Below are 21,050 nucleotides of genomic sequence, written 5' to 3'. Positions count from 1 at the left end.
TGAAACAATTGAATTTTCTATGCAATTAATTGCTAAAACAATCTTAATGAAATTTAAAGTTATAATAAATCCCATTTACATGGAATTTAATCATTTATTTATCCTCTCCATTTAACTAAGAATATTTCATGTAATTTCCATCATATGTAACGTATAATGTTGGTAAGAATGCGTTTTTTGACAACACGACTAAATACTGTAGTTGAAATTGAAAGATAGCAATTCTATTTAACGTTAAAGATTAATAGAAATTTACTTACAAAATGCGTATGTAAAACTAAAGATTTATTAAACTGAAACTCTTTAATTATATCTCAAGAAATTTGTTTGTTTAATCGGTTATGAAACCAATGAACGTTGAACTTGCCGGTTGTTACGCTTCCTAACCATATTGTTGTATCGCTGTTAATTTCTGAGTTTGCAATTAGTTATTCTTGAATTAATAATTCTATGAAAATAAAGAAAAATCACCATTTGTTTTTTCTGTCATTTTTTATCAGCTGTCAGTAGCGGAGCATCATTCATACTATCATCCATTCTCACAGTTCTTGTGTTCTCTGGGATGCAAATATACAGGAATTGGTTGGCATCTTCGCAACTTTACACCATACTGGGAGGATATATCGGATCTATATTATTTATGTGCGTGTTAACTGCTATAGGAAATCTGGAATCAACAATATTTGGAAAATCTTTTCAACAAAAATTATTTCCTGAAGGTATATAAACGATCATCAAATTGATCTCAAATAATGTCAAACTGTAATTTATGTTCTTATTTCTTTCAGTTATGTTCTCATTGATCGTCAGTTTAATTGCATCAGGACTAGTGCACAGAGTGGCAACTACCACCTGTTTTCTGTTCTCTATGATTGCACTGTATTACATCAACCGGATCTCTCAAGAAACCTATGCTGTACCTGTACCTACGGTACAAATGCACACGAAAAAAAGAAAATAAATTAATTTTAATGTAATCTCGATATTATTGTAATTGCAAGAGACAATTTATATCAAGTTTTATAACTATAATTTTATCATTATTCACTTACGATTACAACTCCTTAAAAAAATCTTACTTCTATCTCTTAAACATATGTCATAAATAACAGAAGAAGATAACGAAAAGTCAAAATATATATTTATATTGTGGATAACTATTTTACAGCATTTCAGGATTTCGTTTCCTTTTGCTTTCTCTATGTTTTTCCGCTTCCTCCTTATCGCTAAAGTATTCAAAAGACTCGTCTGCATCGTGAACATCGTACGAAGCGTCTCTAGTTCCTTTTCTACCATTGTCTAAACTGGGCCGGGACAGGACTTGTTTATAAATAGTCATTGCCTGCAACAGTTAAATGATTTTATATAATAATACATGTAACATTAGACAAGAAAGTTGATTCTTTTTTATGACATACTTGGGCTACTTGGGAAGACACATCAGATACATTACTGGGCAAGATCAAAGTATTGTTAACTTTTGCTAGCTCGTTAAATGCCTTAACATACTGTTCTGCTATACTATACGCAGCTGCATTTTTTGCATCTGTTAAGCTAAGAGCATTTCCTACAAGTTTCAAACTTTTTGCACGTGCTTCCGCAATGGCTATTATAGCGGATGCTTTACCATTTGCTTTATTTATTTCCTCTTGTTTTGCAGCCTCTATAAGAATATAACATAAATTATTTGTTAGTTTTTAATTTAGAAGAGATAATTTTAATGATCACCTGATGCTAAAATTTGTGCCAATCGTTTTCCCTCGGCAATATTTATTTCTGCTTCCCTGGTACCCTCTGATTCCAACACTGCAGCTCGTTTTTTACGTTCCGCTTCTACCTGCATTTGCATTGCTTCTTGCACTCTTGGTGGTAATCTTATATCACCTATTAAAGACAGATATATTTCAATCTTTCTTCGTAAAACAAGAATTTTCTTTACAGTTAAACTTACGTATTTCATATCTAAGACACGTTATACCCCAAGCTTCGCTTGCTTTATTTATACTTTCAACAATAGAAACATTAAGACCTTCTCTCTCTCTAAATACTTTGTCCAGAGCTATTTTTCCCAACTCTGACCTCATTGTTGTTTGAGCTAATTGAACTACAGCAAATTCAGGATCTTCGACACCGTAGGAAGCTAAATATGGATCGTTTACTCTTAAATATAAAACGCCATCGATATTTAACGTCACGTTATCCGAAGTAACTGCACTTTGTTGAGGTATCTCTATTGCCAATTCTTTCAGACTTTGAACGTATCTGATTTCATCGATTAATGGCATAAGGACATTAAATCCTGGTTCTAGAACTTTATGAAATTTTCCCATCCTTTCAACGATCCATGCCTGTAAAAGTATGACTTTATAATTATCGTATACAATGTTATTAACAATATGTACCGAGCTACGGTGTTAACGTAATAAGAATCATTCAGTACTGTTTACAACTAACCTCTTGCTGTGGAACAAATAATATAATTGTATTCATTGGTGTTTCAGATTTATATCTGACAAGTTGTGTTATAGGCAATTTCAGAGCAGGATGTTCAAATCCAAAAACTGGTTGATGCTTCGAAAATAATTTTCATTATATTAGAATTGAACAGAAGTAGCATAAAAAGAGGTTACCACATTACCACACGATATTTAAGACATCACTGCTACCTTTAAAATTCCAAAATTGCGAGCAAGCGACTTAAATCGGCAATTCATTTCCCAGCTGTATGTTCGTAATAGCATTACACTAACAAATAAGCAATGTTTCGTTACCAGATGTACCACGTTAGTACCGCGCGATTAAACTGCGAGTAAAAACCGACAAAACCATTACGAATTTTTCGCGGCAATGCGCGATTCAAATAACTATGAAACAAAACAAGATATTTTCAGTTTACTTTTCCTTTTCATTCATATGATAGTAATTAAGGTATCATTTTTAAGAGTATGACGAACATTGCATTATTTACAATTTAAATCTTTTTATGCTTATTCATTTTCAAAGAAAAAAAACAACATATGTTTGTATGTTAATGAACACTTCTTAAACGCGTAATAGATGATTATATCGACTATACTATTAATATTCTGACATAATCTTAACTTGTTTTTATGCTCAGTGTCTAACAAAACTCAAAAGAAGTTCTAAATGTATAATTATATATAAAATAATTGATGGCTATCAAGTAACAAATCTTCCATGAATTTTCTTATAATAAATCAACTTTCCACTGATATTCCATGTATAAATTCATTATATCAGAAATGAATACCTGTATTACCGAGAAAACGATCATACGCATGATCGAGATAAAAAAACCGTTTCATTGAATTAGAAAAAAAATGTGACGTATAAACAACAGGTATCGATGGCTGTCATCTCAATGGTATAATTGCTGTCTAGGATATTTCTTTAATTATCCATCATTATCAATCAGATATACCTCTTTTTTGTTGTACGGTGAGAATATATAAACGGAGAAAACGGTCGCATTCGTGTCCAGTCTTCTGAAACGGATTGAATTAACAAAAGTTGTGTCGAAAAAGAAACGTTGTGTGAAATTTGATACCATGCGTGGCTACTTCGTATTACTAGCTCTTTCTCTTCTTGTGTGGGCGACGCAAGCTGAAGATACTTACTCAGATAAATTCGATTACATCGACGTTGAGGAAATTCTGACAAACGACCGACTAAGGGAACAATATTACAAATGTTTTATGGATACAGCACCATGTATGACGGCCGATGCAACATTTTTCAAAGGTAAAATTCTGAAAACATAAATAACATGTTAGAAAATTTGCCAGTTTTAAGATTAGAATAAAATGTCTGTACATTACAGGGAACATATTCGATGCGATGGTAACAAAGTGCAGTAAATGTACCGAAAAGCAAAAGATGTTCCTGGATAAAGTTACTGACTGGTTCACTAAGAATCAACCAGAGAAATGGCAAGCTTTTATAGAAAAATCATTGGAAGATGCGAAAAAGAAAGCAATTTAAGAATTACTACAAAGATTTTAAACATATTTGAAACTTTGTACTAACATTATATTGAAATGTAACTTTACACAATAAATTTCAACTAACCATTATAATAATTGCGCTGATGCTTTTTTTTATTTAAAAATAATTACATACCTTAAATTGTGCCTTCTTTTTTATCACGCTTATGTATTCATGTAAACGAGCGCCAAATTTTTAAAATGGTCGATACGATCCATCGATCAATACGATACCATGCGACATAATTCAAATTATGAAACAGCAGCTTCACCTTCTCTAAGCTTTACATAATTTATTTAAAACTCATTTCCTGAAACTAATATGACATTAATAAAACAATAACAGTATAATGTTAAAGAAATGATAGAAATTATGTAAAAAGTTATTCAATGATTCCACTTCTTCAGAGGCTTAATCATGAAATACAGTAACCAGTCTAGATTAACAAACTACAGTTCAATAAAATGATCACACGTTGTACAAAATTAAATCTAATAAGACAATAATAAAGATAGGTGATCACTTTTTCAATTATTAAATAGACTTGAAATATAAGTGCTTAAAATGCTTAAACATAAATTTGCAACTGAAGGAGTAGTTATTGGTCAATACGAGCGGTCATTGAAAGATTCACCAATGGGAGGTAGCGTTGTTCAAGCGGGGTGAAATAATGTAGTCGTCGAGGAGCAGCCTACTGTGATAATTGTGTAGCAATTGACAGTAGAGTGGAAAATATCGTGTATGTGGGTGCGTACTGCTATTCAGATCAAAATTATTCTATAATCTAAAATGTCATCGCCTACACAAGTGGTAAGTAATATTTTTCATTATTGATTTTTTCATTCGCCTACGCGTTTCCGATCATCTTCCTTGAATTTATATGTTTTTCTTATTATTTCGAGCCTTGACGCATCTTTATATAGATCTTTGCCATCTACTGATCTGTAAAAACAAAGCCGTAGAATGATTTTCTTTCTTTCTTTCTTTGTTCAACAAAAATATAAAAAGAAAAACAAAAAAAACCTGAACGTCAAAAACGAACGTACTCTCGAACAGCTGCTTTCTTTGTTTTGAATGAATGCTACGTTGTTGTGTAGCGTATTCACTGGCGACTTTCCTTTTTGTTTACAAGTTATTAATAACTAATGTTGGTAGTATTGCAGTTCTGATTTTTTCTTGCGCTTATTTGTGAACGAATACGTCAGATATTCGTTTATTTCGTTAATTTAACGACGATACAATAGCTCGTCATCGTCCCAGTTTATTCTTACGAAATTGATATTTCAATTGTTATTGCTTTACGTAATATATTATTAACAGATTGCCAATTGTTACTGTGAATTAACTCTGCTTTTGTTGATGTGGTAACTATATGCTACTGAATAGTCCTGAGTATCTTGTCTTCTTGTTTTCTAATAAATTGTTTAACTGACCGTTTACCAGCAGTGTATATATAATTTATCATGTGTTATGTGATAAAATAAATTAATTTAATATTAATTTGAATGGCAGACACGTTTTATGTATTCGTGGTTTATCTCTGTAAATTTTAAGACTTGTAGATCAAATATTATGATTACAAAAGGATAAGATATAATGATTAACAAACCATTCTGTTTTCACATTAGGATGATACATTGCCTTATCAGCTTGTTTTTTCTTGGCTGATTCGTTTAATTTACTTTTTCTCAAAGCTGCTTTATGACTCATGTAAAAGTTGATTTACACAAGAGTAAATTCTGTTTTTCCATGTATAGATTTAAACTGAAATTTAGACTGAGACCTAAGAAAGAAAATCATAAAATCGAATAAATACGCGTTATCTAATAATCGCGATTCGATTCCAATTTCATGTTTTCTCTGTTCCAGTTAAAAAGTATTGGCCCAAAGCTAGTTCCCTTCTTTAAAAGTGTATCCGTGTATTTTATATTACTGGCCGAGCAGCCGTCCCTCCTGACGGCATGTTTCAAGTGTTTGCCAATTATAAGTCTAATCGTCTTTGTTCTTCTCCATGGAATTAGTTTATCGCAGGAGTAAGTGCAGAAGAATTTTGCATGCGCCGATTCCTTTGTTTCTACACCACTGTCTCGCAACTGACATTATAACGCTATTGGGTCTCCACAAATTAGCGCAATTTCTTCCTTTAATATAAACAATAACTATCGATTCAACGCTGAAAAATGATAATAATCATTGTAACATGCTAAATCATCAGCTTTATCATGGTTTATTATTTAGCGTATTCAGGTTATTACTGTAAACGATACACCTCCGACGGGCAAATGTTTAACGAAAACGAGTTAACCCATTAATTTCCATAGGCAGAAAACCGTTGACCTTATGCAACTTTGTGTAAGTTAATGGGCTAATCGAACCTGTTACGTGGCTGTATCCTCGCTACATAAAAACCTCGCTTACACGCTTATTTTCAGGTCGCTTTGTTCCCCTAATCGGTAACGCACACATGTCGAATTTTTTCCAATTCCTTTTAACGATTTCCACATTCCACAGATCGTGCGAAATTTGATCGGTAGTAAAACAGCAAGAGGATCGATTCGTTACCGTTCGTTCCTTTTATATAATTGTCGCTCGAATCTGAAACATTTCATTATGTTTCGTATTATTGTATCGAAAAAAGAAAATGAAAATCGTTACTTTGAAAGTTATAAATTATCGAATTAAAAAATGTTGCGCCTGAAAAAGTCACCTGAAAATGTAAGTGTAAGCTACAGTACTTTATCATCGCTTTTGTATACACTCCTGTTATCATAAAATTCATACTATCAGAATTGGACGTTAGATATTCCAACGTTTGTATTTTATTTTATGATGGAAATTACTCGGTTTTGTTATTTAAAAATGTTTCGTACATGTATGAAAATAATTATACAAAATTTGTGCTGAACACGAGAAGGATTAGTTTCTGCAAACGATGTAAAATTTTCATTAGTATATTATACGAGCAATGTTTTTAATTATTAATTGTTACGAGTATCGTTTCTGCATGAGAATAAATAAAAAGTTAGATATTCCCAAGTGACCATCTTCTTTTTTCAGGTATACTTTCTCCAGGCGCATATTGACAGGGTTAATATTCAGTTGCATAGGAGACGCGTTATTGGTTTGGCCCAGTTGTTTCACCCCGGGGATGTGTATGTTTGCCATGGCCCAAATCATGTACATTAGCGCATTCGGTTTTATACCGCTCAACATAATGCTAGGTACAATCCTATACGCGATGTGTTCGCTAGGTAAGGCTCATAAGCGTAACTTTCACCTGTTAAAAATGGCCAATAAATTCTCAGACTTTAATCTTAACCGACTTTTAAAGATTTATGGACCTGTGCACGTGTATATACGCGTGCGCGAACAATAAACAAAGAGGGAGGACCGAAAGATAGTGCGCGCGCACTTAATTTCATTTAAATGATACTCTGATGATGCCAATTTAGAAAAGATACCTTGTAAGTCCTTCAACTGATGTACAAAATTATTTCATGATCAATTGTTACAAGAATTTATTGGCTGCCTTTCAATTAATTCATAGTTTTAAAATAATAAAATAACAAAAATTATACTTTAGTCATATATGCTCTAATGCCTGGTCTAAACGGTGTCCTGGTTGTTGGAGTTCCAATTTATATAATATTATTGACTACTATGGCATGGAGGGCGATTTCAAGAGTACAGTTTTATAAGGTATGCATTTTCCATGTGCTAAAAACAGTTAAAAATAACTTTGCAATTTAAGGAAGCACTATATAATCAATATTCTCTAATCAATAATCTTTAAATAAATTGTTCTTTTTACCAGGAATTATGGACATGGACTAAACTGTGCAGCTGCATTGGTAGTATATGTTTCCTTGTATCAGACACCTTACTGGGATTTCATTACTTCCATACTCCATTGCCGTATTCTCAGGTATGGTAATTATAGCAGTTATACAAAATCTGTGAAAATAATTTATTAATTTAAAAAAAAAAAATTAATTAATTTCAAGGTTTCTATAATGTTGACGTACTACGCGGCTCAGTTAGGAATAGCGCTGAGTGCTGTAGGTTCAAAAAATAATAGCATCATTAGTAACAACAACAATAATAACAATAATAATAATAATGCTAGGGAAGATAAAAATGAAGCAAATCTAATGAGAGATTAAGAAAATTTTGTCTTCTGTTTACTGACTGTAAATATTAACTGAATATTATGATATGCTACTCAAATTAACTAAGTTATATGGTTATTTTGAATAGCATATGTATTACATAATTGTTGGTTTTGAATAGGTACAATGCATCAGGTTTAGCGATTCACAGTAGAATCTAAAGTCGTACCACTGCCACTTTATTAAGGCAAGAATTTTTACCAGACTATTCGACTTTTCCTAACTGATATTTATCGCATCGTATCTCTGTACGAAAGGCAACATTTGATAAGCATTTAAGAAGCAATTACCGATTCTAGCTTCTTTTCTCAAACACCTCTGTCGAACAAATAACAAAAATGTATTTTAAATGCTGTGAATTATTAGAAGTATTGCATAATAACGTTGAACAATGATTATGAGATTCTGCAGTCGTAGGAATTCTAGTTTTACTCTAATTCAACACTACTTCACACTGTTATTATCTAAAGAACATAAAGTACCGTATTCTTAAATATTTTTCGACCTGAAAAGAATAATGATAAAATAATCATATTTTGTGGATTGTTTCACAATACACAAAACGAACCAAATCGCATTTCTTTGTACAATAGACTATACAAATGTTAAATATTCTGTAAATTGATAGTTTAATGGTAGTTAATTGTATAGAGATAGAATAATTTAAACTGTTAAATAAAATTAGATGTTTAATACTGTCTTCTCGTCTAAAACGGTATTAAAAGAAAAATAATTTAATGGTTTAAATAGATTTACAAAGAGGATAATAGTTCAGTTGTTGCGAATAGACCACGAGTATTGCATTTATCAATATATATAGGTATTAAACGATAGTGATGTATTTATTGTATTGTATATTTTTACGATAGGTGAAATCTGAAGCACTGATTCGGAAATCTAAATGTTATTTTTCTGACAGGACTATTTTTTCTAACAACTTCAAGAAAACGTATGGTTTTCTTTCGCAAAATATATTTTGTATTTTAGAATCTAGCGATTATGATAACTGACTTGTAGGCGACTACAGTAGATCTCGATGACATATCATATTTAATATTAAACGAAATAATAATGTTGAAACTGTAAAAAAGATTCGATGTGGTAACCATGTATGTATGAATCAGAATTGAATAAAATGGAATTTGATGAAAACAGAAATAGTGAATAATTGAACACATTAAAATGATTCGGAAAAGCTGAAAATTCTATTATAGTGAAATCTCTGTGATGAACGTATTGTAAAAAGATGTATGGATTTCTTGTATTTTAATATGTATTTTAGAAATAAAACATTCTTGAACACAATGAAATCAACAATTTTTATTAACCTTATTGCAATAAACAACTTTGGAAATATTATATGTATAGTTTATTTCTGATTTCAAAAAATTCATAAAATATCATACTAAAAAAAGGAGAAAAAAAGAAGGAATAATTACTGTAAAACTAAAGTTTCTGCACCTCCTCGTCGGACAACGATACCATTTGATTGCTTCGTTTCTTCGGCAGATTTTATTTTACATTGGAAAATCCTAAAACAGTACTTGTTTGTTATACATATATCCTTTTCAATACTTATAATGTCTACTACGTACGACAAAATATCACTCCACATTTGTGTTTGTTTTTCCTTTACTGCAACAATCTCCTTCAAACGATCTTTTTCTGTTAATAAACTTTTTATTTTCGCTTCTTCGGATACGATAGCAGAATTTAATTCTTCCTTAAGTTTTTTACCAGGATCAGAGATTTTAGAATCCTAAGTGCACAAAAAGATTAGCGACAAATAATGTGATACTAATGGTTACAGTAAAAATCTTACTAACTTCAGCATCACGATTTATTCTTTCCTCTGTATTTTTCATTCTTTTAATAAGTTTTTGCAGTTTTTCTTTCTCTTCAACATCCTTTTGAACATATTTCAAAATTAGAAAACAATTCTGACAGTATTAAATTATAAAATCGTTTACCTTTGTCATTTTTAATTTGATATTTTCTATTTCAGACTGCAAATCATTAATAGAAACATTCATACTCGATTCTACATTGTTATGCGTTTTTTTTACTTGCTCTTGTTGCTGCTGATATTGGTGCGACTTCTTCCTCAATGTCTGTACGTCTGTAATGTTTATAATAAAAATATGGAACACGTTTATTGATCATAATAGTTTATTCTATGTACTCGTACCATTTATGAACGGAACCAATTTTCCGCGAAAAGCAGATATGTCTCTAAATAATTTAACATTCATGGATAATGCATTTTCTTCCGTAAAATTATCCGGAATAGTTTTCTGTACATTTTCTAATATTTCTTTCGCTTGGTTACATTGATTAACCTGTAACAAATCGATTGATTTTAAATTGTGGATCACTGAACTTTTACTATCAAAATACCTGATATTCCAAAATGGCGGTTGTTCGATACAACACACTACTCTCAGCAGCAAGCCACGCCAATTCAGCTTTACAGTGCTTGTAAAGTGTACCCCTAGTCTTCAAGCGATTTACATACTTTTTTAATTCCTCCCCTTTAGGTACTATATCTTCTACCATAAATTTGGATAGTTCCTGTTTCTCTTCTAATTTCGCTTGCAATTCTTGCAAGGATCTCTCTGTCTTCTCTAATCGTTCCAACGCATTTCTTTTAATATTTGTAACAGCGGCTGCTTGTTGCCGGAACGGCTCAATTTTATCGATATTGCTTTTTGAGATCTACAATTTTTCGAATGATTAATATACAACACCTAAGAACCAACGATATCCTATTTTGAACAGTTTACCTTATGTTCTATCATTTTTTGAATTTCTTCGGATATAGTATCCAACTTATTTCTCAATGCAGTTATTTGATCCGGACTCAAGTACGAATACTGTTTAACCGCGACTAAAGCTTTTATGCGATCTTTTTTCGTCTTTATTTCAGCTGGTATCTTTTCGTTAGTTACTATCGTTTGAACCGTTATTGCTTCAGACAATTGTTGCAGCAGTGATTTAACTGTAACTTCGTTCTCGTCCTTTTTTAAAATCTGCAGCTCGCGTTCTAGTCTTTGCAGTGAAGTCTAAAATATTATGAAAGATTTTGTAAGAGCCCAGATTGAGTTTTAACAACCGCCAAGTATCTCTACCTGCAAGGTGGACAAAATTTCTTTCTCTTGTTCCTCCTGTAACGCCAGATCACGTTCTTTATCTTTTTCTATTCGCAATGCTCGAGCTGCATCTAAAAAATGAATGCCTGGTTCTGCTTTTGCTTTCATCTTTTCAATACGTATCGTCACAGCCTATAAACCAAATTAATACAAATATATTGAGGCATGAGATTTACCAAACCGATCTCTCTCTTACTTCTTTTTCTTTCTCCATTGTTTTCAAATCTGCAGTGAGCTCGCTCGCATTCTCGAAATTCTAATCAGATAAAGAATTATTATCTGTACTGAATGAATTATATTAACATTGTTCTTTTACCTTCTTTCCTATTTCTCTCTCTTTATGAACGGTTTTGAATCTATTGATCGAAGCTGTGTACTGTTCATACAATGAGGAGACTTCCGCATCGCTTAAATACTCAGCAGGAACCTCTATCTAATTAATGTAAACGAAATCAGTTACTGTTAATGAGTCCAAGAGGGATGATAGAAATGTATAGGGGTATACCTTCACTAAGAAACGAGACAAATAAGCTCTCTTCCTAACAATGTCCAAATTAGACAAAAGCCAGGTCAAGATAGGATGAATCATGTCAGGATCACCTCGAATAAGACCTTGTCTGTAGAAAATCACAAATAAAATTCATATTAAAATGAATTCTTCTTTTTTAAATAAATGAAAAGGTTCTTGCCTAAAGGTTGCAGGATCTACTTGGGGCTGATAATTAAGCACACGAAGGACAGACAAAATGTAAATGGAAGTCTCTTCGGTGCTTCCATTTCTAGTATCAACATTTGCATCATTCTGATCCTGTATCTTAATCAACACCTCTTTCAAGACCTGCAATGTGATTATCATATAGAGCTGTTCAGTTTGAAACATTAGAAAACATAAATTAAGAAATTGAGGGATCTGATTGTTAGAAAGAGAAAAAAATGGAACAACTCTTACTTGTAATAGTTCCTCTGAACTTAGGGAATTGAAATAGATTACATTGTAATTACGATTCAACAATTTGTTTAGTTCAGTCACAAGGAGCTTAGTATTTTCTTTCATGATTTTTCTGTAAATCTGTGTAGATCCTTTCTGTTTGTTACAACACTCACTGTCCACTGCCTCTTCTGTTGTCAAAATCTGTTGTCTTGACAACCGTGGTGTGTATACATGCCACAATTATCCCTTCTTTTAAAGGTACGCAGACCTCCACGTACGACATGTATCTTTTGAAAAACATAATTGAATACTCGGAATTTTTGCGAGCGACCTTCTCTCAATCGAAATTGATTTCTTAATGGTATTAGGCACGCGACCAACTGTTAGAAAATTCTATAAGGTCATTTTAATGCACCTTGAGTTTTTAATGCAATTCAAATCGTACATTAAATTTTCATACTACAATAGAATGGTACAAGCTGTTACAAGATGATTTTATGCGAAAGGATGCATTTCAATAGTTGATACTTAACGCATTGGTAACTTACAATTATGAATTGCGGGATCAGCTCTGTACTTGAAATTTCATGGTAGTAATAAAGAAAGATACATGAAACTGAGTGTAGTTTAAGAATCATTATTAGCTTTATTAAGAAGAAATTGCGACACAAGATCATAATTAGCAGATGATCAAATCACATTGTCTCGCTAAGTCTTTTTAAATATATTCTCAAACTTAACGTACGATTTTTTGTCGTTATAAAATTGCAAGTCTTTCTTTACATGCTTGGGGATAAGAAAATTTCAATTTTCTTTTTGTAATACGCAATTCTGATATGATAAAATTTAGGGCTGATTCGTGCAAAATTGCTACACGCTCTTGGTAGCATGTGCTGTTGATATTCTGAATTTCGCGGGTATTTATTTATTACTCATTAGCAATCTGTTGATTTCTGAGCATCTTTATTTCATAATATTATACTGAATCTTAATTTTACTATTTAACAAACCTCGACCTTAAATAATGTCAGTTTTCTTCTAATTTCCTTTCTCTTACAGATGCAAGAACAGATGCAATCTTTTCAATTCGTTTATGTATGTGCGTTAACAGGTGAAAGAGAGTACGTACAAAGTTACGTCGATTGAAAAATAACTATTGTAAAGTTGGCTCGAGCGTAACCGAAGATATTATTGGGTTTATCTTTTCTTTTCTCTCTTTTCTGCTCTATATTACTTTAACGTTACAGACAACTTTTCGTTAAATCTTACAATATTCGTGTTATAAAATTAGCTCGTGAAATCTTATAAAAGAACCATGCAAGTCATATACTTGTGATGATGATTTAATAATCAGTCTAAAATTTGAACAATGTAGCAACGTTGTGATAATCAAATACTGCATGAAAAATCGTTTGAAGATTGCACTATATATAAATAGTATAATATACATGTATAATCTACATTTATCATTTTATATATGTATATATACGCGTGTGTGCCTGTCTGTGTGTATATATATATACATATATAAGTACCATAATATTGGAATAGTGGATGTTACATAAAGGACAGAATTCAATGAGCTGAATACATGAAGCTTTGAAAAACAAAAAATAAAGGGAAAAAATTCCCTAAATGTGTATTGCCTTAAGATAATATGTCTACAAAATTTGGTGTGCACAATATAAAAAATTGTAAAGTTACGATAACCGTTTGACTCAGATATTATGCGATATTGTACTCAGCACTGTGTTAATTTGAGTAGAATTATTACATTCAAATGCATGATTAATACGATGCATCGATAATATTAAGCCTTTAATGAGCCTCCAAACCATGAATTCAAAGAGATACTCGAATTTAAACGAATCAAATTCGATAAACTGTTACACAGCATCACAGAATGAAGGGACAATTTACAAATACAACAAAATAACGATTGAATGATCAATCAAGGTTTGGTTTTCATTCATTATTGACGACTATTAGATACAGTTTCTTTAAGCATAGTGAGATAATAAAAATCATACACGATTTTGTATGAAGTTACATTACTTAGGTGCACTTAGTGTATTACACACTAAAAGATTTATTAATTTAAAATCGCCAGTACTGAACTTAACCGCGCATTATATATACCTAATATAAAACAAGAACACAACAAACTTTCTGGCATACACAATTTTAACACGTAAAATTGTATGTCAATTAGTTTTTTTTTTCTTTCTTTTTTTTCCACTTTTTCTTTCCCTCGTTTAGTCATCTCCCTACCCTTTTATATTTTCTACATTGTCTTATCTCCCAAAATAAGAAAAACAGCAAAGACAATAGTACCAATAATAATATATAATTTCATGTTTTCAACTGGGAGTGCATATTGTTTGAATAAACAAACTTTCATTGTATACAGAATTGTAATTTCTCTTACAGATGTTGATGCGATTTAAAGTATTCCATGTAGCATGTGTGAAGGGAAGAAGAAAGGATGGTAAATGCAAAATAGAATCCAATTTATCCACTTTTGAAGAGGAGAATCGCTACCTGACCCAGGTAAAAGTAGATAAAATGTCTTGTTTCGTGTGTCACATAACTTCCAAAGTTACGTCCTACGATGCAATGCCAGGTTGGATTATACTTTTTATCAAATTCTTTTTTAATAAAGGCAGCAATATCCTGAAATAAGAAAAAAAAGCACATCAGTTAATCTCAAATATTTTTCTCAACTTTCAAATTATCTTAATCATTATTGTAATTAATTGGATAATAAACCATTAAACACAAGTCCAGATACATGTACCATTTTTTATCATCATACACACGATATCTGGGATAATTTTAAACTTATCTTATAGCATACCTTCTCTATGTTATATTTTTCAAGAGCTTGCGTTGCACAATCAACAGCATCCTGCTGCATATCCTCAGACATATCAGCATTCTTGATCACAGCTTTTCTGTCTGACATTTTTGTGACTCTGAAACATATGAGAAAGATAAATAACTGATTTTATATGGCCTATAAGAACATTGTGGTCAAATAATCTGCAACATGAAGGAGAAACTGTTTACAAAGAACTTCTTTTGTTTCTAATATCAGAGAAACAATATAGAAATTAGACATTAAACCTTGAATAACGAATGCGCGTAATTTTGACAGTAGCATATATCTGATGTGCCGGCATGGCAATACATTGAGTTACGAGTAGTTAATCATAAAAAAGATCAGATATATTTAATAAGTATGATAGAAATAATCGCAAGGATCGAGCGAAGACGAAACGCGGGAGGATAATGTTTTATCGATATGCGATGATAAGAATAATAATTCATCCGCACGCAATCACCGAAACTAGGTTGAATTAACGGCGCTCATTCGAAAATTTCCATAAAGTTATAAAAACGGAAATATCCGAAATCCAAATTGAATTTGACATAAGCTGGATTCCCGGTTGAATTGAAAAAAATACATTTGATCAAATAACATTTGACATACCTTCCGAAATAACAGTCTCACCAACAGATATACAGCAAAAGAATCGTTAATTTCTGGCCCGGTAATTATGTGTATTTATCTTTTTCTATGTGAACTGATTTACACCAAAATTTTTACTCGGTCAAGCCGACAGCGACTATTCCTCGATCGAGTTCAAGACTGAAGTGCCCGTACTATAATCCTGCACACTGATTGGCTCGCGATTAGGGTCTTCTATCACGGTCTTCTATCAACCCAGAATGCCTTGCTGCTAGCAACCCGCGTAAACATAAATTCGAGTAATCAATACAAAATTTTGACTGAAAGCTGGAGTTATACATTTGTTTTTTCATGTTTTCTTTACAGATTTTCAATTTATTAACAAAACTGTCATTGGAAACTGATTATATAACCTAAACCTAGTTTATAATTAGGGTGTCAAGTTTCAGTTGATTATACATACCATGTATCATTCAATACATTTGAAATATGTATATTTAGAAATATTGTTAAAGACGTATACAGTATACAAAAATATTATTCTCTGTTTTGTATGGATTTAACTAAAGAAATAAATATATTTTACCAACTCCGTTACAATTTATACTCATACACTCACACGTTGTTGTATATTTATATACGTAGTAGAATATACAACACAAATGTTGAATCAGCTGACTTGGATAACGATGCCGTAGTTAGCTCTCTTTAGGTTTTATATTCTTGTAACTATTTACTGATGTTATGTTTATAAATATGAATATGCAGATTAATAGCAAACAATGTATATTATTATTTATAAAATTATCAATAAGATAAATTATTTAATTGTTATCTGATCCATTTCAAGTTTTGTCATTATTATCGCAGCATATTAATACGTGTATGCATGACTCAAGTTACGCAGGCGCAATGACTCCCGATGATTCCGAGCAAAGCTTTATTAGAAAGCCTCTTGCTTCGAATTGTTCTAGTGTTGTACCTGACAGCGGTGTTGCGCAAAATAATTCTGAAAAAAAAGTCTTTGTTTAAAATATTGTTTTTAAAAGAATGTTATAAAGTTTTATATTTGAGAGTAGATTGAAAACTTGGTTAAAAATGTATCGTACCATCGCATTTTTCTGCGTTTTATTAGTCGCAGCAAATGCGGAACTTCAGAGGTAAATATAACAGTTTGGACAAAGATGATTGTTCATTTTTGTAATTAATATAACCATTATACATTTTACAATATTTCCCATGATGGACAATTGCAGACTATATAAGATATTTCTTAAGATTAAAACTAAATACGTTTCTTTATTTTAAGGATTAATTTGTATAAAATGGATAGTGTAAGGAAACAATTAAAGGAATATGGTACAGACCTAACCCAGGTACATGTATTCCAAGGAAATGTTCCACCACTAGAGCCTCTTTCTAATTACCTTGATGCTCAATATTATGGTATCATCAACATTGGAACTCCGCCTCAAGAATTCAGAGTAATCTTTGATACAGGCTCCTCCAATCTGTGGGTTCCCTCTAAAAAATGCCATTTGACTAATATTGCCTGCAGTGAGTATATTTTGAAAAATCATCAACATTTTCTTGTATTATGTGTATCTGCTAAATTTTCAGTTGTCTTCCATTGATTGCATCCACAATATCAATTATTCACTTGTAAGATTTAAATGACCTTTGCCTCATGATAATTAATCTATAAAGTAGTAATTTTAATTTTTGAAGCTTATAACTGAATACGTATTTACTCCCCTTTTATATCATTGGTACAATTTTCTGTTAAAATCTCATGTTGTAAAATGCTTTTAAACAATTAATATTGAATTTTCCATATGATTTTCAAGACTATATTCTCCATGGTCATAAATGTATTGTGGAATGCTTATGGGTATGCGTGTTTTGTTTCCGCTGCCTTATCGCGTCCATAACGAAAACAACAAATTTTAAGCAAAGAAAATTGAAAAACAAGATAGAAAAACTATACTTGATAATTTTTACAGAACTACATCATAAGTATGATAGTACCAAATCGTACACTTATAAGGAAAACGGTACTGAATTTTCTATTGTGTATGGTTCTGGAAGTCTCTCGGGCTATCTCTCTACCGACATGGTAGACGTAAGTATTGGCACAAACATGAATGTGTATTTTTTTTTACAACCAATGATTTTTCGCACATTTCCTGATACGATTTTCCATCCATAATAAACTTTCTTATATCATTTTGTGTTGTTGACCTTCTATTTTTAAACCTCTTTTATATGTATAATTATATACATATGTTTTATAATGATAAATGTATGATCAGGTTGCTGGAACGAAAATTAGTGATCAAACGTTTGCCGAAGCGTTAAGCGAACCCGGCTTGGCATTCGTTGCTGCCAAATTTGATGGTATTATGGGAATGGCATACTCTAGAATAGCTGTTGATGGTGTAATGCCTGTCTTCTACAACATGGTTAAACAAGGATTAGTACCCCAACCTGTTTTCAGTTTCTATTTGAATAGGTTATTACCAATTAATCAATTTAAAAACTGACTTGGTAGAAAAGAAGCTAAAACTCGCTTAACAATTTAGAGATCCTGATGCGAAATCTGGTGGCGAAATGATACTTGGTGGTTCAGATCCTAATCATTATGTTGGTCCATTCACCTATGTTCCTGTAGACAAGAAGGGTTACTGGCAATTTAGCATGGACAGGTATATTCTTGTGTTTCTAATGATACTTCTTTTGTAGTGAAAACGTTGAATATTATGGTTTAATTGTAACAAATATTTTAGAATTGAAATAGGCTCAAATTATAAGGTCTGCGAGAATGGATGCGAAGCTATCGCTGACACAGGCACCTCTTTGATCGGTGGACCCGTTAAAGAAATTGAATTGATTAACAAGAAAATTGGAGCTACTCCTCTTGTTGCTGGAGAAGCATTGGTATTACGATAAACTATTTACCTTTATTATAGAGATATTCATGAAACGACATTTTTATTTTATTTATATAGGTGGACTGTAATTCCATTCCTAACTTGCCTACAATTACATTCGTAATCGGTGGCCATTCTTTCCCTCTCAGAGGCGAAGACTATGTTTTTAAGGTAAAGTATATCATACTTTACATAAATAAAGTTTATTATAAGATGGAATATTTTACGTTGCTCCTTTTGTTTTAAAACAGGTTAAACAGTTTGGAAAAACTGTTTGCTTGAGTGGATTTATGGGAATAGACATTCCTCCACCAAATGGCCCACTATGGATCTTGGGAGATGTATTCATTGGCCGCTACTACACCGAATTCGATATGGGAAACAACCGCGTTGGATTTGCCGAAGCTAAATAGATCATCAAATAAAATAAGCTTTTAAATACATATACTTTTTTTTTTATATCTTAATAAAGCGGTTAGTTAACTTAATAAGTCTTCGGTAATTGTTGCATAGAAATTTCTTACCAATTATGTAAGTGTATTCTATGTGACACTCTTAAAAATAAAATAACGATTAAGCTGCAACATATATAAAGTAATTTCCTATAATGAAATGTATACATGTAAAAATGAAAGCAATAAAGTTTAAGTTATACGTTTCTTATATTTTTTTAAATAACCAAATAATTTGCACTACTTTTCATAAAATTAAAATTTTTACGTTATAAATACTATAAATTATCACAGTACAATGTATGAAAAAACACGTTCATTATTACTACTCCTTCCTTTTTACTGCATGAATTGCATAGTTTATTGCTCTTGATGCTATCCAAAACCACTCGTTCTTTAATGGATTATAAAACATTCCATGAATTAATTTTGTTTTACAACCACCTACAAAGAAAATTAAACTTCTCAATAAAAAAGTCTATATAAAATAAATTTAACAGCATTATTATTAACAAAGAATACTTTACATTTTTCTAATAAACACTGCATTTCAGCTGGAGTAACAAATTTATTCCAATCATGAGTACCCTTTGGTACCAATTTTAAAACATGTTCAGCTGCAATGATCCCTCCAAGCCAAGCAGGCAGAGTTTTGTTTAATGTTGTAAGAAATATGGAACCACCAGGCTTTAATGTATCTATACAATGCTATAAAAAATAAATAATTTTTTGGTAATAGTATATCAACTGCTTCTTTATTATTTACATAAGAGCATGATACCTTTAAAAATAATTCCTTCTCATTCACATGCTCTACAACTTCTGAAGCTATTATGGCATTATACGTTTTATTATTAGCTGGAGCAAAATCTTCGATACTTGTTTGAATGTAATTTAACTTTCTACTTAAATTAGGATCTAATGCAGCATGTTCTTTTGCAACTGATATTAGTTCTGAAGATGCATCGATCCCAGTTACTTCTGCTCCTATTCTAGCTAGTGGTTCTGACAATAATCCTCCACCACAACCAACGTCTAAGATTTTGATTCCCTCCAATGGTAGATATGGAGTTTCAGCTTTAATACCTGTATTAGCTAAACCATCTCTCACAAATTGTACCCTGAGAGGATTTAGCGCGTGCAAAGCACGCATTTCACCATTTCTATCCCACCAATTATTACTTAATTTTGAATGATGGTCTATCGTTGCAAGATCAACGGTCGATTTTTTAATAATCGGTGGTTTAGGTAATTGATCCAGTTGTTCTTTAACCCTAAAATCATGGATAACATAACAGTTTTTTTTTTTTTTTTTCCAAAAAATAGTATATATTTACTTTCTAACATAAAAATACACATATATCAAACATATAGGTTAAATACCGGTTTCGAAAGGTACTCTTCGTTGATACAGATCGGGAAGATAAAAGTTTTACAACTTTCATGATTTACTTTCACCAAGTAATAAAAGATTAATAAAAATTTTACAAATGTACTGCGAATATATATTTTAAAAAAGTGAATGATATCTGGCATCGATCATGCGCGACACGACGCGACTCTTGATAAGTATATAAATATATACGTTTCTGAAACAAGAGACCGACAAAAATAATGGCAATTAATGAAATGATAATAAATACAAAACATGTCGCGATTCATTTTATCAATTATCGACATAAACCAGAGCTTTATCTATTTACTTATTTTGATTACCTCAAATTACATGCGAAAACGAGAGCTGAAAAAGTATCACGTGAAACTTGGATATTTCCTTCATAGAGTTGTGATTACAACTGCTCTTCTCTTAACATCGCATAAAATAAAAATTCATTAGTCTGTCGAGCTATGATTGAAATATTACAATTTTATAATTATATATATTACTTTAAAAAATTAAAAAAAAAAAAAACGTCGTTAGGGTAGTAATTTTTATTACACA

General features: G+C 31.5%; 8 protein-coding genes across 11 annotated transcripts; 4 read left to right on the top strand and 4 right to left on the bottom strand.

Moving 5' to 3' along the window:
- The first annotated feature begins 161 nt into the window (after nt 1–161).
- Nucleotides 162–1,158, top strand: LOC117606606 (protein KRTCAP2 homolog). Its single transcript, XM_034329299.2, has 3 exons — nt 162–267; nt 501–719; nt 789–1,158. The coding sequence occupies exons 1-3, from the start codon at nt 264–266 to the stop codon at nt 959–961; spliced, it is 396 nt and encodes a 131-aa protein (XP_034185190.1). The 5' UTR covers nt 162–263; the 3' UTR covers nt 962–1,158.
- Nucleotides 1,159–1,162: 4 nt separating this feature from the next.
- Stoml2 (stomatin like 2) lies at nt 1,163–2,864 on the bottom strand. The gene is made up of 6 exons (XM_034329265.2): nt 2,667–2,864; nt 2,455–2,571; nt 1,952–2,348; nt 1,729–1,884; nt 1,419–1,663; nt 1,163–1,342 (listed from the first exon to the last, which is right to left on the bottom strand). Exons 1-6 carry the CDS (start codon nt 2,739–2,741, stop codon nt 1,163–1,165), a joined length of 1,170 nt encoding a protein of 389 aa, XP_034185156.1. The 5' UTR covers nt 2,742–2,864.
- Nucleotides 2,865–3,218: 354 nt separating this feature from the next.
- Nucleotides 3,219–4,106, top strand: CSP1 (chemosensory protein 1). The gene is made up of 2 exons (XM_034329301.2): nt 3,219–3,762; nt 3,842–4,106. The coding sequence occupies exons 1-2, from the start codon at nt 3,570–3,572 to the stop codon at nt 4,000–4,002; spliced, it is 354 nt and encodes a 117-aa protein (XP_034185192.1). The 5' UTR covers nt 3,219–3,569; the 3' UTR covers nt 4,003–4,106.
- A 135-nt stretch (nt 4,107–4,241) lies between these two features.
- LOC117606600 (lysoplasmalogenase TMEM86A) lies at nt 4,242–9,427 on the top strand. 3 transcript variants are annotated; one of them, XM_034329288.2, is made up of 7 exons: nt 4,846–5,152; nt 5,875–6,038; nt 7,063–7,256; nt 7,589–7,704; nt 7,820–7,930; nt 8,010–8,195; nt 8,296–9,427. In XM_034329288.2, the coding sequence occupies exons 1-6, from the start codon at nt 5,084–5,086 to the stop codon at nt 8,166–8,168; spliced, it is 813 nt and encodes a 270-aa protein (XP_034185179.1). In that variant the 5' UTR covers nt 4,846–5,083; the 3' UTR covers nt 8,169–8,195; nt 8,296–9,427. The 3 variants fall into 3 exon arrangements, with proteins under 3 accessions (XP_034185180.1, XP_034185179.1, XP_034185178.1); XM_034329289.2 differs by lacking the exon at nt 4,846–5,152 and adding an exon at nt 4,242–4,815 and having other exon boundaries at nt 8,010–9,427; XM_034329287.2 differs by having other exon boundaries at nt 8,010–9,427.
- Nucleotides 9,428–9,474: 47 nt separating this feature from the next.
- LOC117606584 (intraflagellar transport protein 81 homolog) lies at nt 9,475–12,800 on the bottom strand. Of its 2 annotated transcripts, XM_034329233.2 has the most exons (13): nt 12,273–12,800; nt 12,013–12,161; nt 11,829–11,940; nt 11,640–11,756; nt 11,520–11,579; nt 11,303–11,455; nt 10,958–11,236; nt 10,572–10,889; nt 10,363–10,513; nt 10,145–10,293; nt 10,001–10,081; nt 9,770–9,933; nt 9,475–9,706 (listed from the first exon to the last, which is right to left on the bottom strand). In XM_034329233.2, the coding sequence occupies exons 1-13, from the start codon at nt 12,375–12,377 to the stop codon at nt 9,610–9,612; spliced, it is 1,935 nt and encodes a 644-aa protein (XP_034185124.2). In that variant the 5' UTR covers nt 12,378–12,800; the 3' UTR covers nt 9,475–9,609. The 2 variants fall into 2 exon arrangements, with proteins under 2 accessions (XP_034185124.2, XP_034185123.2); XM_034329232.2 differs by having other exon boundaries at nt 9,475–9,933.
- Nucleotides 12,801–14,585: 1,785 nt separating this feature from the next.
- Nucleotides 14,586–15,919, bottom strand: LOC117606610 (dynein light chain 2, cytoplasmic). Its single transcript, XM_034329303.2, has 3 exons — nt 15,748–15,919; nt 15,112–15,229; nt 14,586–14,927 (listed from the first exon to the last, which is right to left on the bottom strand). The coding sequence occupies exons 2-3, from the start codon at nt 15,217–15,219 to the stop codon at nt 14,766–14,768; spliced, it is 270 nt and encodes an 89-aa protein (XP_034185194.1). The 5' UTR covers nt 15,220–15,229; nt 15,748–15,919; the 3' UTR covers nt 14,586–14,765.
- Nucleotides 15,920–16,642: 723 nt separating this feature from the next.
- cathD (cathepsin D) lies at nt 16,643–19,115 on the top strand. Its single transcript, XM_034329266.2, has 8 exons — nt 16,643–16,886; nt 17,036–17,283; nt 17,730–17,848; nt 18,039–18,238; nt 18,309–18,431; nt 18,513–18,663; nt 18,735–18,827; nt 18,908–19,115. Exons 1-8 carry the CDS (start codon nt 16,825–16,827, stop codon nt 19,067–19,069), a joined length of 1,158 nt encoding a protein of 385 aa, XP_034185157.1. The 5' UTR covers nt 16,643–16,824; the 3' UTR covers nt 19,070–19,115.
- Coq3 (ubiquinone biosynthesis protein COQ3, mitochondrial) lies at nt 18,906–20,954 on the bottom strand. Its single transcript, XM_034329286.2, has 5 exons — nt 20,825–20,954; nt 20,492–20,697; nt 19,890–20,382; nt 19,636–19,816; nt 18,906–19,552 (listed from the first exon to the last, which is right to left on the bottom strand). Exons 2-5 carry the CDS (start codon nt 20,551–20,553, stop codon nt 19,434–19,436), a joined length of 855 nt encoding a protein of 284 aa, XP_034185177.1. The 5' UTR covers nt 20,554–20,697; nt 20,825–20,954; the 3' UTR covers nt 18,906–19,433.
- Nucleotides 20,955–21,050: the final 96 nt, after the last annotated feature.

This window comes from Osmia lignaria, chromosome 8 (genome assembly GCF_051020975.1).
Source record: "Osmia lignaria lignaria isolate PbOS001 chromosome 8, iyOsmLign1, whole genome shotgun sequence".
Lineage (NCBI taxonomy): Eukaryota > Metazoa > Arthropoda > Insecta > Hymenoptera > Megachilidae > Osmia > Osmia lignaria.
Note: the sequence above shows the minus strand (reverse complement) of the source record. Positions and strands in the feature narration are given on the sequence as shown.

Excerpts from the sequence above, each read along its gene's own strand:
- LOC117606606 (XM_034329299.2), top strand. Across the intron at positions 720-788 it reads ACAAAAATTATTTCCTGAAG|TTATGTTCTCATTGATCGTC; the intron begins GTATATAAACGA and ends TATTTCTTTCAG.
- Stoml2 (XM_034329265.2), bottom strand. The coding sequence starts at position 2,741 with ATGCTATTACGAACATACAGCTGGGAAATGAATTGCCGATTTAAGTCG. Across the intron at positions 2,572-2,666 it reads GCAATTTTGGAATTTTAAAG|CATCAACCAGTTTTTGGATT; the intron begins GTAGCAGTGATG and ends TTATTTTCGAAG. Across the intron at positions 2,349-2,454 it reads TATTTGTTCCACAGCAAGAG|GCATGGATCGTTGAAAGGAT; the intron begins GTTAGTTGTAAA and ends ATACTTTTACAG.
- CSP1 (XM_034329301.2), top strand. The coding sequence starts at position 3,570 with ATGCGTGGCTACTTCGTATTACTAGCTCTTTCTCTTCTTGTGTGGGCG. Across the intron at positions 3,763-3,841 it reads CGATGCAACATTTTTCAAAG|GGAACATATTCGATGCGATG; the intron begins GTAAAATTCTGA and ends TGTACATTACAG.
- LOC117606600 (XM_034329288.2), top strand. The coding sequence starts at position 5,084 with ATGCTACGTTGTTGTGTAGCGTATTCACTGGCGACTTTCCTTTTTGTT. Across the intron at positions 6,039-7,062 it reads GGAATTAGTTTATCGCAGGA|GTATACTTTCTCCAGGCGCA; the intron begins GTAAGTGCAGAA and ends TTCTTTTTTCAG. Across the intron at positions 7,257-7,588 it reads ATACGCGATGTGTTCGCTAG|TCATATATGCTCTAATGCCT; the intron begins GTAAGGCTCATA and ends ATTATACTTTAG.
- LOC117606584 (XM_034329232.2), bottom strand. The coding sequence starts at position 12,377 with ATGAAAGAAAATACTAAGCTCCTTGTGACTGAACTAAACAAATTGTTG. Across the intron at positions 11,580-11,639 it reads AGAGAGAAATAGGAAAGAAG|AATTTCGAGAATGCGAGCGA; the intron begins GTAAAAGAACAA and ends TTATCTGATTAG. Across the intron at positions 10,294-10,362 it reads ATTGGTTCCGTTCATAAATG|ACGTACAGACATTGAGGAAG; the intron begins GTACGAGTACAT and ends TAAACATTACAG.
- LOC117606610 (XM_034329303.2), bottom strand. The coding sequence starts at position 15,219 with ATGTCAGACAGAAAAGCTGTGATCAAGAATGCTGATATGTCTGAGGAT. Across the intron at positions 14,928-15,111 it reads AAAAATATAACATAGAGAAG|GATATTGCTGCCTTTATTAA; the intron begins GTATGCTATAAG and ends TTCTTATTTCAG.
- cathD (XM_034329266.2), top strand. The coding sequence starts at position 16,825 with ATGTATCGTACCATCGCATTTTTCTGCGTTTTATTAGTCGCAGCAAAT. Across the intron at positions 18,432-18,512 it reads TGGCAATTTAGCATGGACAG|AATTGAAATAGGCTCAAATT; the intron begins GTATATTCTTGT and ends CAAATATTTTAG. Across the intron at positions 18,828-18,907 it reads GCGAAGACTATGTTTTTAAG|GTTAAACAGTTTGGAAAAAC; the intron begins GTAAAGTATATC and ends GTTTTAAAACAG.
- Coq3 (XM_034329286.2), bottom strand. The coding sequence starts at position 20,553 with ATGAAAGTTGTAAAACTTTTATCTTCCCGATCTGTATCAACGAAGAGT. Across the intron at positions 20,383-20,491 it reads AAGAGTACCTTTCGAAACCG|GGTTAAAGAACAACTGGATC; the intron begins GTATTTAACCTA and ends CCATGATTTTAG. Across the intron at positions 19,817-19,889 it reads AGAAGGAATTATTTTTAAAG|CATTGTATAGATACATTAAA; the intron begins GTATCATGCTCT and ends TATTTTTTATAG.